General features: G+C 41.4%; 3 protein-coding genes across 11 annotated transcripts; 2 read left to right on the top strand and 1 right to left on the bottom strand.

The window, feature by feature from the left end:
• Positions 1 to 45: 45 nt before the first annotated feature.
• On the top strand, positions 46 to 3,667 carry Suv3 (Suv3 RNA helicase). Its single transcript, XM_022805649.2, has 2 exons — positions 46 to 237; positions 968 to 3,667. The coding sequence occupies exon 2, from the start codon at positions 968 to 970 to the stop codon at positions 3,197 to 3,199; it is 2,232 nt and encodes a 743-aa protein (XP_022661384.1). The 5' UTR covers positions 46 to 237; the 3' UTR covers positions 3,200 to 3,667.
• Positions 3,668 to 4,161: 494 nt separating this feature from the next.
• Positions 4,162 to 8,408, bottom strand: LOC111250422 (rab GTPase-binding effector protein 1-like). Its single transcript, XM_022805664.2, has 2 exons — positions 8,270 to 8,408; positions 4,162 to 6,141 (listed from the first exon to the last, which is right to left on the bottom strand). The coding sequence occupies exon 2, from the start codon at positions 6,080 to 6,082 to the stop codon at positions 4,664 to 4,666; it is 1,419 nt and encodes a 472-aa protein (XP_022661399.1). The 5' UTR covers positions 6,083 to 6,141; positions 8,270 to 8,408; the 3' UTR covers positions 4,162 to 4,663.
• Positions 8,409 to 9,263: 855 nt separating this feature from the next.
• LOC111250421 (kelch repeat and BTB domain-containing protein 2) lies at positions 9,264 to 13,635 on the top strand. 9 transcript variants are annotated; one of them, XM_022805662.2, is made up of 3 exons: positions 9,264 to 9,400; positions 10,568 to 10,882; positions 11,178 to 13,635. In XM_022805662.2, the coding sequence occupies exons 2-3, from the start codon at positions 10,692 to 10,694 to the stop codon at positions 12,454 to 12,456; spliced, it is 1,470 nt and encodes a 489-aa protein (XP_022661397.1). In that variant the 5' UTR covers positions 9,264 to 9,400; positions 10,568 to 10,691; the 3' UTR covers positions 12,457 to 13,635. The 9 variants fall into 9 exon arrangements, with proteins under 9 accessions (XP_022661397.1, XP_086843769.1, XP_022661394.1 ...); XM_086987643.1 differs by having other exon boundaries at positions 9,350 to 9,476; XM_022805659.2 differs by having other exon boundaries at positions 9,388 to 9,541.
• The last annotated feature ends 91 nt before the right edge of the window (positions 13,636 to 13,726 follow it).

Below are 13,726 nucleotides of genomic sequence, written 5' to 3'. Positions count from 1 at the left end.
CCTTTTTCGCGTTCGCATTACTCTTGGAGCCGGCAAAATGGCCGCGCTGTTTCGCTCAGGTGATACACGCACGTTGGTTGAACTTTGATTCGTTGTCGCTGATTTTCTCTCAGCCATTATTATAGGCGCTTGAAGCTTTATTGACTTTATCCGGATGATTTGTACATCAGTCAGTGGTCAAGTTTGTCGCACAAATATATCGCGTATCTACCATCGTTTGCACTGATATCGGTTCAGGTAAGAGAATTATTCAGAAATTTTTAATCGTGATACAAACGGTTTTGAATAAGCTGTATTAAGCAGTTGTTCGTTCTCCGCGCGGTTAGTCGTGAGCATCCGACGAAGCTCAGTGTGAGCATGCGTGTCCTTTTTTAAGGTCGTATTGTATTCTCTTCATGATATCTTGATGTCGGGGTCTTTGGGTTTACATCGTAGACATTCTGGAATAATAATGTTATTATATGGCTTTAATGAAATTTTGCGTGTTTACCAATTTGGAGAAATTAAAGAAATCTATTTCATCACTCTGATATTGAGACTGTGGCTGGGCTTATTATCAAACCTTTTTACTGACGCAGATGCGATAGATTCGGCAAGGATGATCAACAAATGAGCACTCGTGCGGAGTATATACGATTATTGTATCGATTTATAATTTAATATACTTCTAATGTAGTGGTTACTGGTATTAGTGTCCTATAGGATATAAGTAAGCCAATCATTATGCAAGATAGTATGTTTCGAAAGCTTGAATGTATCCAATTTGTTTTATCTCAGAGATAAAATAGTACGCTCTTAGTTATTATTCAGGTTACCCAACCAATACATTTCATAGTGCCTATCATAAAATTTCTAAGGTTTCTTTTTTATTTCTTAATGTAACAGCTAGACTTCATAAAGACAGTGCTTTATATTTGACGTATACCGATTGGCTTCGATTTCTGTTTGTTCTCCTGCTCCCTTTCAGATGTCAGTGCGACTTTTTCGACGGATTATCCCGTCCTTGATCAAAGAAGCCACTCGTGGGATGCGCAAAAAAGGCGGTAACAATGAACCAAAACAGTTGAACTCCCTATTTACGCCTGCGCCTATAAAGGTTGCTTCGAATCCTGACGACGTTGACGTGGGTGAAGAGCTAGCTACGAAAATAGAAAAAGCAGACTTGATCCGTATATTCAACCAGTTTCAGAAACGTCCGGAAGTAATACAGTTATCGCAGGATAATGGGTTGGACACGCGATTATTTCAGCAAACATTTATTTCCTTCCGAAAATTTTGTATTGAGTCAAAACCTCTCCAAGCAGACTTGCACATCGTTTGCAGTGATCTGGTACAAGGACATGGTCATATTACGGACCTGTTTCCATATTTTCTACGACACGCTAAGGAGATCTTCCCACACCTTGAATGCATGGAGGAGCTCCAGAAAATATCCGATCTTCGTCTTCCGGCAAACTGGTACCCTGAGGCCAGATCAATAGAGAGAAAGTTTGTCTTTCACGCCGGCCCAACAAACAGTGGCAAAACACACCATGCCATGGAGGCGTTTATCAATGCAGAAAGCGGTGTCTACTGTGGCCCTTTAAAAATGCTTGCTGTTGAAGTTTTCAACAAGACAAATGAAAAGGGAACCCCTTGCGATCTAGTAACAGGAGAGGATCGACAGTATGTTAACAAAGATTCTGTATCGAAGCACATTGCTTGCACTGTCGAGATGGCGTCAACTACAGACATCGTGGATGTGGCAGTCATTGATGAAGTCCAGATGGTGCGAGATTTCCAGAGGGGCTGGGCCTGGACCCGTGCGCTTCTAGGAATTCCAGCCAAAGAAATTCACCTTTGTGGTGAGAAGGCTGCCGTGCATTTAATCCAGGATATCTTAAATTCTTTAGGGGAAGAAGTAGTTGTGAAGGAATATAAGAGGCTAACCGGCTTGAAGGTCCTTGATCAGCCGCTGGGATCGCTAAGTAATCTACAGCCGGGAGATTGTGTTGTATGCTTCAGTAAAGCTGATATCTACAACGTGACGTTCGCCATTGAACAGATGGGCAAAGAGTGCGCTGTCATCTACGGCGCACTGCCGCCTGGAACAAAATCAAGTCAGTGTATGAGATTTAATAACCCAGATGACCCTTGTAAAATTCTTGTTGCCACGGACGCAATTGGCATGGGGCTGAATTTAAGCATTAGACGAATTATCTTCTACAGTCTGACAAAGGTGAGCATGAACGAAAATGGACAAAGGGAAGTCGAGCTTATTTCTGTATCGCAGGCGCTCCAAATCGCTGGTCGTGCCGGACGTTATGGTACAGCGTTCGAGGGCGGTTTAGTTACGACATTTCGCGGCGATGACCTACCCATACTAAAAGATCTGCTGCAACAGAAGCCAAGTCAAATTGAACGTGTGGGTTTGCATCCAACGGCGGATCAGATTGAACTGTTTGCTTATCATCTGCCACATGCTTCATTGTCGAATCTTCTCGATATATTTGTGTCACTCTCCCAGATGGACAGTTCACAGTATTTTATGTGCAACATTGACACCTTTAAATATTTAGCCGATATGATACAGCATGTAGCGCTCCCACTTCGTGCTCGCTATGTATTTTGCTGCGCTCCGATCAATATCCGAATGCCTTTTGTCTGCACGATGTTCCTCAAGTACGCACGGCAGTACTCACGAAATGAGCCAATGACTCGCTTTTGGCTGTGCCGAGAAATCGACTGGCCGATCACTCAGCCGCGCAACATCAATGAACTCGTCCATCTCGAGGCGGTCTTCGATGTGATGGACCTGTATCTGTGGTTTAGCTATCGTTTTCCTGACCTCTTTCCCGAGCAGGACAAGGTGCGGATCATGCAGAAAGAGCTTGATCTGCTAATTCAGCAGGGAGTATTATCCCTAACTAGGCTGCTTCGGCAGTCTCGTATTGAACTCGAAGCGGCTGCAAGCCCAAATGATATTCTAAGTGACGACACTGACGACTATAAAGCTGTAAAGGCTAGTTATGGTGAAAAAAGCTCAATCATGTCGGAGAGAGATATAGTTGAACCGAGTAAAACAGGTATGCCAATCGGAAGTTTAACGGGCCGCCTTCTGGCGGAGGGCCTTATTACTAAAGAACAACTTAGGACACTACAAAAAGAGTGGCAGAATCAGGCACCACTGTCATTTACTACTGGTCGAAGGAAAAAGTGACTAAGCACAATTGTATATTAGTACTCCGGAAGAATTACCTATTATACGTGGGGTCTAATCTATTGGAAGCGCAGGGGTTTAAGGGATAAGAAGATGATGTATCTCATTTTAGAAATGTTTTCGAAGTATGTATTGCATTTGTGTGTTAGTCTTTCGTCAGTCTTTCTACTGTTTAATTTTACCATAAGAAACTGGGAGGGGCGTAAAAAAGGAAAGGGCTAATCGTACAAAATATCTTGTGTAGAACCCAATTTTTGAAGAGAAGCACCTTTTCGAAACTTTTAAGAAAACTATCTAAACTATACCTACTACAGCTATTGTTAACGACGTGGCAATGGAAGTGGGTGAAAAACAAGTGAGCACTAGATATATTAGTTAGCGGCGTAGAAGAGTAGAAACACATTGCTTAGAACAGTGGAAACACATTTTTGTTAGCGAATAAATATTTTCTATTATATTATATTATTACTTAACGTGTTTTGATGTTCGTTTCTTTTTCATATTAGTCATAGTGAAATCATAGCTTTCAGCAGTTGTGGCAGGAATTCAATTTCAAGCATGATGAGTCTGCATATATTCCAGTCAGGTTACAAAGGCAGCGATATAGAATTTCATTGGTATTTTGTTTTACTTCTAACCTCAAAGCTGCTGAAATTTGTTTGAGTTAGAGCCAGTTTCAACAACATCGTAAAACTTTCAGACTTACTAGAACTGTAACCGAAGAGGACCTGTAAACTATAGGCCAGATCTAGGTGCATTGGCAAAAGTTGGAACTACTCGAAACAACGCTTTCTATACCAACAATGCAGCAGCGTAATGCTATTACAAAGAGTTCAACCTAGTTTGATTGTTGTATTCCCATTATGCAATTCCCGCACCTTATATATAGTGTATATTTAATTTACACGATAATCATGATGGGTGCGGCGCAACCCATTGTACCATAGAAATGTTTACAGATGTTTATAAAACCAATAAGCATTTTATTATTTACGAGCAGATCACCTATCAACGATCTAGGATCAACATAAATCTGATAAGGACATTTTCTTAATTTAATTATTATAATTATCTTACATATTTATTCTGTTTTTCCCCATTTTTACGACACTCTTGTACATACACACGCGCGTTACCTACGATAAGCCCATAAATTTCCATAACGTCGTTCTCCAAACACCCAGGAAAAGTGAAGCCCGCATTTCGTCTATGTCTAAACCACGCTTTGAACTGCAAAAAGTCACTTGATCAAACGCGAGTTTTGCATGGCTTGTCAGTAACGCCGTGACCAATAGCTTGCAGCAGGATGTCATCCATTCTTACTCAAGCAAAGATGCGCCATGCATTACACGGCTTTATATGATGTATTTTTTGTTTTTTTTTCTTTAAATAAGTTTGCATACGCCGTTCATCTTTGTCTTTCTTTGAGGATACTGTTTGTTGCTACTGCAGCTTGCTTGTTTGCTATTGTGTAGAGAAATAGGGTGCGCTCTTCTGATCGAGCAAAGTGTGACAGACTGCGCACACATTAAAGCTGCGTCGATTCGGTCCGGACTGAATTGTTTTTGAGACGCATGCCGGACAATAAATGCGTCCACAATGGCTACAATTCGGCTTTTTGCTACCCGACAGTGGTTTTTTACAGCCATTGCATTCAGTCACATCATCGGCATGCTGGAAACGCACTTCACCATCGCTCACTCTCAACTTCTCTAGCTCAACCTGAAGACTCTGGGATAGCTTAACAAAATCCTTCTGCACAGCCTCGGAATTGTCGAGGTCTTTTTGAAGCGCGACCACTTTGCGCCGCAACTCATGACTCTCTTTCTCAAACTTGTTCTTCAGCGGTTCGACCAACTCGAGCTCACTGACTCGAGCTTTCGTCGCAATCAGCTCCTTCTCGCAACTGCGGAGCTGGGCCAACTCGGCGTTCAACCGTCTCAAATCGATATTTACAGCGTCCTCGTAACCCTTTCGTTCCTCTTGAACTAATCGCTGCTCTTCTTTAAGAAGTGCGACCTCTGAGTGTAGCTTTTCATCAGCGTTCTGCCAGCTAACAGTCGATTCGATCATCTTTTCATGCAGTTTGAGATACTCGAATTCTAGGTTCTGCATGGCGGCCGCTAACGCCGGGTCGTGCTCCACCATGCGGGCCGTTTTCTCGAACACATCCGGGAGCTTAACCCCCTCCGTGGCCAGTCGCTGCTCCATCTTGGAGCAGTGTCTCGCTAGTAACCGATCATTGTCCTCTGTTAACTGGCGATTCTGCGACTCCACTTCCTTTAATTGATTCAGCAACTTGTCAAGCTCCGCGCGCAGTGCACTATCCGATCCTGACAGTTGTACCGACAGATTTGCAAGAAGTGACTCATTGGCTTCGATCTTAGCGGCGAGACTCCGCGTTTCATTTTTTGCCTCCGAGATCTGTCGATTTAGTTCTTCTTTTTCACGTTTCTCTCTTTCATTTCGAGTATCACAGTCGGCGCGAGTTCTATCCAGCTCGCCTGTAAGTGTCATTATTCTCGTTTTGTATTCCTCGATCTCCTCCTCCATCGGCTTAACGACGGAACGAAGTAATACGGTTTGCTTCTGTGCGTTGCGCATGCTCTCGTCGAGATCGAGCCCTGATGGGCCTATGAATTCCTCAATCTGTTTGGTTAATGCAAAGTTTTTTTCTTGTTCCGCTTTCAGTTCGTCCTCTTTGGCTACAAACATCTGCATAAGAGCTGCCCGCTGCACGTCGAACTCGGCAGCCATCCTCGACCGTAGGGTTTCTAATGTTTCGCCATCGATGGCTTCGACGTTGTCAGGTCCTTCGGCACAGTAAGTTATATCGTCCTGCAGCGAAATGCCACTTCCATCGGCCTCACCCCTCGACTCCATGGTGGAACGTTCAATACCGCCTCGTTTTCTATTGGGCTATGCACGCTGTAAGGCCAAACCTGAGAAAAATTCAGGAAAAGAAGTCAAGTGTTAGAAAAGGGGAAAAAATCCCGTATAGTTGCTGAAATATGGCTAACGATTCGACCCATATTTTGCGAGCTAGAACTTGGTTGGCGTCGTTTCGATATTTCAACAAAATGCACATGTCCTCGTATACAGATATACAAGGGACTTAATTTAGGATGTCTATTATTGTCCTAACGCGTATATATGTCTAGTTAATAACAATTTGTTAAAAGTTGTATTTTTAACTCAGGGCAACAAACGATGAACTGCAAGCTGTGATGAGAATGAAGGTCCAATTATGTTTAGTGTATCCTTACCTTCTTTGTATATATATATATATATATATATATATATATATATATATATATATATATAGAGCGCCCACGTTCTGTATCGAACAGGCTTATAGCACTAAATTTGCTGTATTCGAACGATATGGCGATAGCTTGTAGCATAAGAATACAGCATAACTCATAGTAAAACTGAGGAAATTCAGTTGTGCGTCGTAACATTAAGTAGTTTATACTGTATAATAGCTTATAGATCAAATTATCATTAGCACCCAAAATAACCAAGGCTACCCTTGTGTTTACCTACTAATGATAATAGTGTTTCAAGATATTGCGTTATTCTATATTTTGTTTGCTGTTGACATCAAAAAGGGCTAATACGATTTTCCGGGTGATCAACTTTTTAAAACTATGGCGCATACGGTTTATGAAAAACCCGATCCATGTCTCTTAAATAGCGACAGGCTCCACGGCAAATTCTTGAATTTCCCTTTGGATTGTTTTGCCCCCAAGACCTCTATTCCCTCGTAGTAACATCAATAGAATGAGGTTAAATGCAAGCAGTCGGCGTAGTGAGATATGAGGCGATAGAGTGACTCGTTAAGTTGGCGAAACAACCCAGCAATTTTACGGCCTTTGATTTGTTTAACGAGTCCGATTATGAGTTTACGAGATGGAAAAGATTACAGTCGCCTTCTTTTTAGCACTCAGAACAACGTTCTGCAAGCACAGCAACAACCAAGCATTTAATGCCCATTATCCAGTCTATGTAAATTGAGCGTATTGTGATCATTAACGCATTGCGTGTGAAAAAGTAATTTCTATATATGTATCTTTTGCAGGAGTGATAGAAATCATACTCTGACATAATACATATTGATCATGCGAAGAATGAGCGGTTTAGAAAATATCCTGTGACCGAAGTGAACGTTCCTTCTTGATGAAATGAAAAAATGAAATGTTAGTGATATGCGACAAAAAGCACCCACATATTCCGCACGCGAGACATAGATCAGTATTTAAAACTCGCACATATTGCAAAATCCAACTCGCATATGTAACGGCGCGAAGAGTCGTCAACTACTTTGACGTTAAGAACAGCCTAAGACCATTGTCCTCAATAGAAATCAAATACAGCTCTACTTGTAAGATATACTGCTGCAAAGATATTATGATATAGCTAGAGTTGGATGTATATGCACTGCCTGAAACTACAAGAAAAATATATAAAATGAACCCACACTCGATTCAGCATGCACTATGTAACACCTCAAACATGTTAATAACGACCTGGAAGTTACAAGGCATCCGCTTCTTCTTTCAGTTTTGCCTTTCACGAGTACCGAGTAGGCCATTTTATCATTCTTTCCAAAAAAGGATTTAGGTATTATATTTGACCTGCTCGTTTGCATGTATATTATAGCTTTTGTTCCTTGAGGAACGCCTGACAGATTTATTACAGGCAACTCTCCCATTCGGTCCTACCTAAAGTGGATACTGCTCTATAGGTGCTAACAAGTGAATGGCACGCATCTGTCATAGAAACGTTTTTAGAGAAGAATTTGCCTCTCTTTGCTATATATATATATGTTTATCTCAACAACGAGCGATTGGCTTCACTATGATTGTAGACTACTGAGCGCCACTACTTCAACTTCACTACTATTACACAATTACCCTAAAGCTTTATGGTACACCTAAGCTTAAAAGAACGGGGAACCAGCAGCGCCTATTGCAGTAACACAATTCACTATGTTAGCTAACACGGTAGGAAAGCATAGAATTTGTGTTGTAACTTATATTATTGCAATATTTCTTAATCCTTTCTTACCTGTCAGCTGGTTGTGAACGTCCGAGTTACATCACTGTCGATTCTTTATCCAGTGTATCAGAATGATGATTGAACCTTTCGTTTTATAATCGATGTAACTGTATAGTTTCGTTCTTTTCGATCGTTCACGATTTTCCGTTCACAGTAGAACACTTTTGGTTCACCGTTCACTGTATGTGTGGAGTAGTGTAAATTAGAGATCACCTGTTTCCACTCCACTCTACGCAATACGCCATTCCCACATATACGAGATCACAGCACGACCAGGTCGTCCCTATGAAGCGGGCGAACAGATGTACAGGCAACAGTGAACCTGACCGGATTTAAGCAACTAGCACGCAGGGCTTTACTACAAAACACCAGAGTTGTTTTCCGCTCTCGTTATTATGTACGATTAACGCACGCGGCGCATACGATGCAGCCACACACACATGTATACTGTTACGGCACAGTGTTTTCTAATTAACCTAGAGAGAGACCGTGGTAACTGTACAGTCACCTACAACAAAAGAAGGCTGCGGGCTCTGCAAATCAAATAGCCTTGTATTTTGCTGGTGTTTCAGTTACAGGCACACACACACATACACGCACACAGCCAGGCCCGGAGTTCGATGACAGGCAAAAACCGTCGTTGTCGTTCGAGTTATCCAGCGGCGGTAAATCTGCCACCGCTGCCTATATTGCTGCGGTCATGGTCGGCGAGTGTCAAGGGTAGTTTACAAGCACAGGGATCTAGTGTTCACAGTAACCAATGGTCCCAGGAAGGAACGTCAGAACAGAGCCGATCCTTGCTACCGTTTGTTTACATGACACTTCGCTTGGATGAACGCATCGTCGACAGACCACCTCTCCTTTCTTTGTCCGGTGGCAGTATTGGTGGCGACAATGAATTGGGCACATCTCATAGTTGTCCGTCATCGCTCGATCGCTTACACGGTATGGAGCACTCGCCTGCAGGGAGCTCCACGAGCATCGCGAAAGCAGACGACGTAGGGGCGGCAGAAACGAATGTGCAGTGAAAAATAGACATGAGCCGAAACGCACAGACGAAAAAATTCTAACAGCAGGTAGTCGATGGAAGAATGACCGAATGATGGTCCATTGCAACGATTAAGGCGCGTCGACAAATCGGTGCGGACAGTGCGGTTGATACAGTGAATAGATTCAGTAGAACTCTAACATTTTTATTGTGTGTTGTGTTGCCCATGTTAGTATGTTATGAACGTATGACTAGGCGAGGGAAGAAGGCATGTTAGGTGCGGGAAACTGAGCGTACGTTGTAAAATTTTTGCTGCTAGTATTAGAAAAGAACGCTTTATTGTTTTTCCCTATTTGCAATAAACAGGAAAAAAAAAACACCGAGTGTGTGCCTTGGCTAAGGAGGGCAATAACGGACTCTTGCCGATCGTGAAAACCGTCAGCAGAGTCTATTCGCTCGGGTAGCTGTATTCATTCTGATACTAAATTTCACAAAAAACTTGCTAGTAAATCGAAAAGAAAAGTAGAATCAGAATGTGTGAACATGGGTGTTCAGGAACGTGTTCTACATCATTACATACCTATAGAGCTCATTGCCTCTAAAACTGTCGACAAAGAACATTTTTAGCGTTTGCATTAAGTCTAGGATTTGTGTGAATATGGGTTAGAAATCGAGTGATTAAAAAAGAACGGAGAAAAAAAGCTCCGAGGGCTTTATACTGATTTTTAATTCGTTGTTGAATAACCTCATGGACATTTCAATCTTTGTACGTAAATGTGACAAAATATTTATGAGATTATTAGGTTACCACCTAACCGCTAGCTAAAACAGCGGATTCTCAAATTTGAGTGCCGCCAACGGCACGTAAATACTATAGACAAGCTGTATTAAGCAAAATTAACATATAACAAGAGTAATTTTAGAGTATAATCTTTGAGGCAAGACTATTAAGATTTGTACATTTTGAACTAAAGCTCTTGCTCCTATTGAATATTAAAAATATTTGCGTTAAACACAGCAGGAATATTAGATAGTAATGTTTCATTAATGTTTACGTTAAAACAATAACTCTATCTTTCTGGAGCTTATAGCATTAACTTTTTCTTTTATTTTTTTTTGCTGAAAATTTTATTCACGAAAGATAATTTATATTTTTTTGTAATATTATCCTATTTTCATTATTCACGTCCCGACAACTCTATAGGTTTATAGTAAATGTATGAATTTTCTGACCTAACAGAAAACTGTCTAAATAGGAATATCGCTCTTTGTTTAATTCTCTTATACCTATTCAGGTTTACTTTGAAGTTGTTCCACAGGCAAGTGACGCACTCACCGAGTTCTGAGCAGATTCACCATTGATGCAAGAGAGATTTAACTGATGCGCGCTAGTCGTCTGTGAGTGCCAAGCTGATATAGTGAAGACAGCCCCTTTGGCGCTGTATGAGAATGGCAGGAGGCCCGGGCGACGTTTTGTCGCAAGACAATTCAATTTTTAAAAACCTTCAAAGCATCGTACAACTGATTTCTGACCTGCAGCGGTTGTACGAAGATAAAGACTCAGCCGACATCGAATTTGTTGTAGGGAAGGAAGAAACGCGAGTGTTAGCGCACAGTCTTATTGTTAAAACAAGGTACGTCAAGATTCTGAACATATTTTCATGGGAACGCAATTTGTAATAATAATAATCGTCTGTGCTGTATCACGTCGGACCACCTTCTATTCCATTGATATGAGTGTTCACTGGTTTTGCGCTTTTTGCTTTTGAATGATATCTTTATATGAAAGAGCAAAAAGTTATGTGGTGTATAAACCAAGGTATATGTGTCATCCATTTGTACACGCTTCTCGCCGTTTTCGTTTGGCTATCATAACTCTCATAAGGAATTATTTGTGATCTTGTATGTGTGACTATTTACCGAAAACAGGTGCAGTAATTACAATGAATTGAAACTAGCCTACGGTCAGCGATCGATGCCAGGCAAGCTGTTGGTGCTCCAGATAGCTGATGTCAACGTCGAAGAATTTAACTCGGTCGTTCAGTATATTTATACAGGTAGAATTAATCTGAACGCTGCTGTAGTCTTTAAGGTGCTCGCCCTAGCCCTTGAGTTTGGCATCTCGGAACTGAAACTTACCTGCGAAGATCATATCATGAATACAATGAAGGAAAATGCCTGTGTATTCCTGAGTTCAGCTTTCGAAGGTCGTAATGACCGGCGTGAAGCGTTTAGAGAGGAAGCGGCCGTCTTTGTCGACAAGTGTACGACACACATTTGTGAGCACGCAGCGGACTGCGTCAAGTCGTCGGCGTTTTTACGGCTAAGCAAAGAGTGCGTCATTCATCTTGTGTCATCCGACTACTTGGGTATGAAGGAAGATGATGTTTGGCGCGCTGTTCTCGCGTGGGCCAAGCACCAGGCCAATGTTACTAGCAGCCCGCACAGTTGGACAGATGGAGAACGCCAACTCGTTGGACAGGCGCTCAGGGATGTCATTAATCATGTTCGAATTTTACTGATTGACAAACAGGTGTATGCTGAAGAAGTCGAGCCTACCGGACTAGTTCCCCTTGAGCTTTCACTTCAACGGTATCGGTACGCCGCTCTACCTGACACGTTTCAGCCAAAGGAACCCCATCTCACGCCACGAGCGCCTGCACCGTTTTTCAAAGACTCCAATCTATTGACAGGCAAGAACCTCGCGTTTCAACAATTGCTGAACAACTGGTTCGGAAAACCAAGCCAAATGTGGCGACGGCTCTATCTCGCTTCGGCCAACAGCTATTCGGCTGCTTCATTTCATGAGTGTTGTGATGGAATTGCACCACTTTTTGTACTTGTGCTTGGATCGTCCGGTCAGCTCTGTGGTGGTTTCACTGATGTACCTTTCGTGAGAACGAATGGAGGCCGAGCAAAATATTCGACAACGGATCGGGCTTTTCTCTTCTCGCTGATCAACTTGATTAAGAGACCGGCGACCAGATTCAACATCATTAAGAAAATGTTTGCCATCGCTTCTCATCCCGAGTTTGGACCGATTTTTGGGGCAGGCGCCGATCTCAGTATTGCCAATAACTGCAATGTTAGTATGGAATGTTACTCAAATCTTCCACACACCTATGATGGCGAAGGGGCCAGCTCCACTCTACTTATGGGAGGTTATAACTTTACGGTGGCAGATTATGAAGTGTTTACTGTGTCATAGTTTCGATCAACTTACGCATTATTGGCATACCTAGTAAATAGTATCGAACTTCCTTTGGTGTTTAGAACGTACACATAATAGCTGTACTGAGCTTAGAGGAGTCTTTCACTTTCAAATGTGGTCTACAGGCCAATTAAATCTATGTATTTTGGGAATAAATTAGCCAAAAACGTCCGAACAACGATACACCCCTAAGTATCGATTACTTTACACGTTAGGTGGAGTTTGATAAGGGCGGCGCTGTGCATGGTGGCTTTGAATATCAAGCTGATATCATGACGATGCATATGCAGAACTTAACTATGCCTTGTAAATACCTGTGTCTTCCGCGATGATGTCATTAAAATAATATCGAAGATAATATCTGTTATCATGAATGTGATTAAGCACAGAGAGCCGTACCGAATTGACGCACGCACAAAATTTGGATACAATAGCATGCTCCACTTCCCAAAAAGGAAAACGGAATCTTATCAAGGCATTGTTTCTAACATAGATAACGCTGGTTATGTGAAGCCAATCAATTTGGTAAAAAATCTTTGTTTTAAGAACTTATGCGCCACGTAGGCAGAACGATTTGATCAAAGATGACTCCACTTAAGGTTTCATAATCTGTACATAGAAAATGTAGCTTTTAACGACACGTTAGATGACACATATCGAGCAAGGCCAGCGATTTCTACGTATAAAAAAGGGGTCAAAGTATGTTTACTCTGAAATAAGACGTAAGAATGTGCTTATGAAAATATAACTAATTAGATGCTGCTAACTTCGAACCTTTTGTTATTCTGACTATAGACTAAATACAAGTTCGTCGTTTTTTTTTCTCGTATATCTCTCCCTAACTTTTTGAAGCAATTTTCTACAGATTGTTATCGACTCCTGACGTACTTGTAGCCGTGAGAAGTAAACATTGCCATAGTTTTCACGGTTTTAAAAATGAGTAGAAGCCCTTTGTATTCATAGCAAAACGCACGTTAAGATCAGATTTTTTTAATTGCGAATGAAGGCTTTATCGTCCACCAGCTGATCTCAGCCATTATTGTTATTAATTGTATATTCATTAACATGAATCCCTTACACATAAATATGTATAAGTCTTCATCAAGTAACTATATGTACTATATTATACCGTAATAAAAATTTCCTTTTTAGGGTAACACTATCATTTCTACATTTCATATTTTGTATTACTTATTAGAGTTATAAAAAGTAATAAGATGGACTTGTCGTTGCTATCATATAATGAGAGTAACGACAAATCCATATA

This window comes from Varroa destructor, unplaced genomic scaffold (genome assembly GCF_002443255.2).
Source record: "Varroa destructor unplaced genomic scaffold, Vdes_3.0 BEIS01000004.1, whole genome shotgun sequence".
In the NCBI taxonomy this organism is placed as follows: domain Eukaryota; kingdom Metazoa; phylum Arthropoda; class Arachnida; order Mesostigmata; family Varroidae; genus Varroa; species Varroa destructor.
The sequence above is the reverse complement of the archived record's forward strand: the minus strand, read 5'-3'. Positions and strand labels throughout refer to the sequence as shown.

Excerpts from the sequence above, each read along its gene's own strand:
- Suv3 (XM_022805649.2), top strand. The coding sequence starts at position 968 with ATGTCAGTGCGACTTTTTCGACGGATTATCCCGTCCTTGATCAAAGAA.
- LOC111250422 (XM_022805664.2), bottom strand. The coding sequence starts at position 6,082 with ATGGAGTCGAGGGGTGAGGCCGATGGAAGTGGCATTTCGCTGCAGGAC.
- LOC111250421 (XM_022805662.2), top strand. The coding sequence starts at position 10,692 with ATGAGAATGGCAGGAGGCCCGGGCGACGTTTTGTCGCAAGACAATTCA. Across the intron at positions 10,883-11,177 it reads AGTCTTATTGTTAAAACAAG|GTGCAGTAATTACAATGAAT; the intron begins GTACGTCAAGAT and ends TACCGAAAACAG.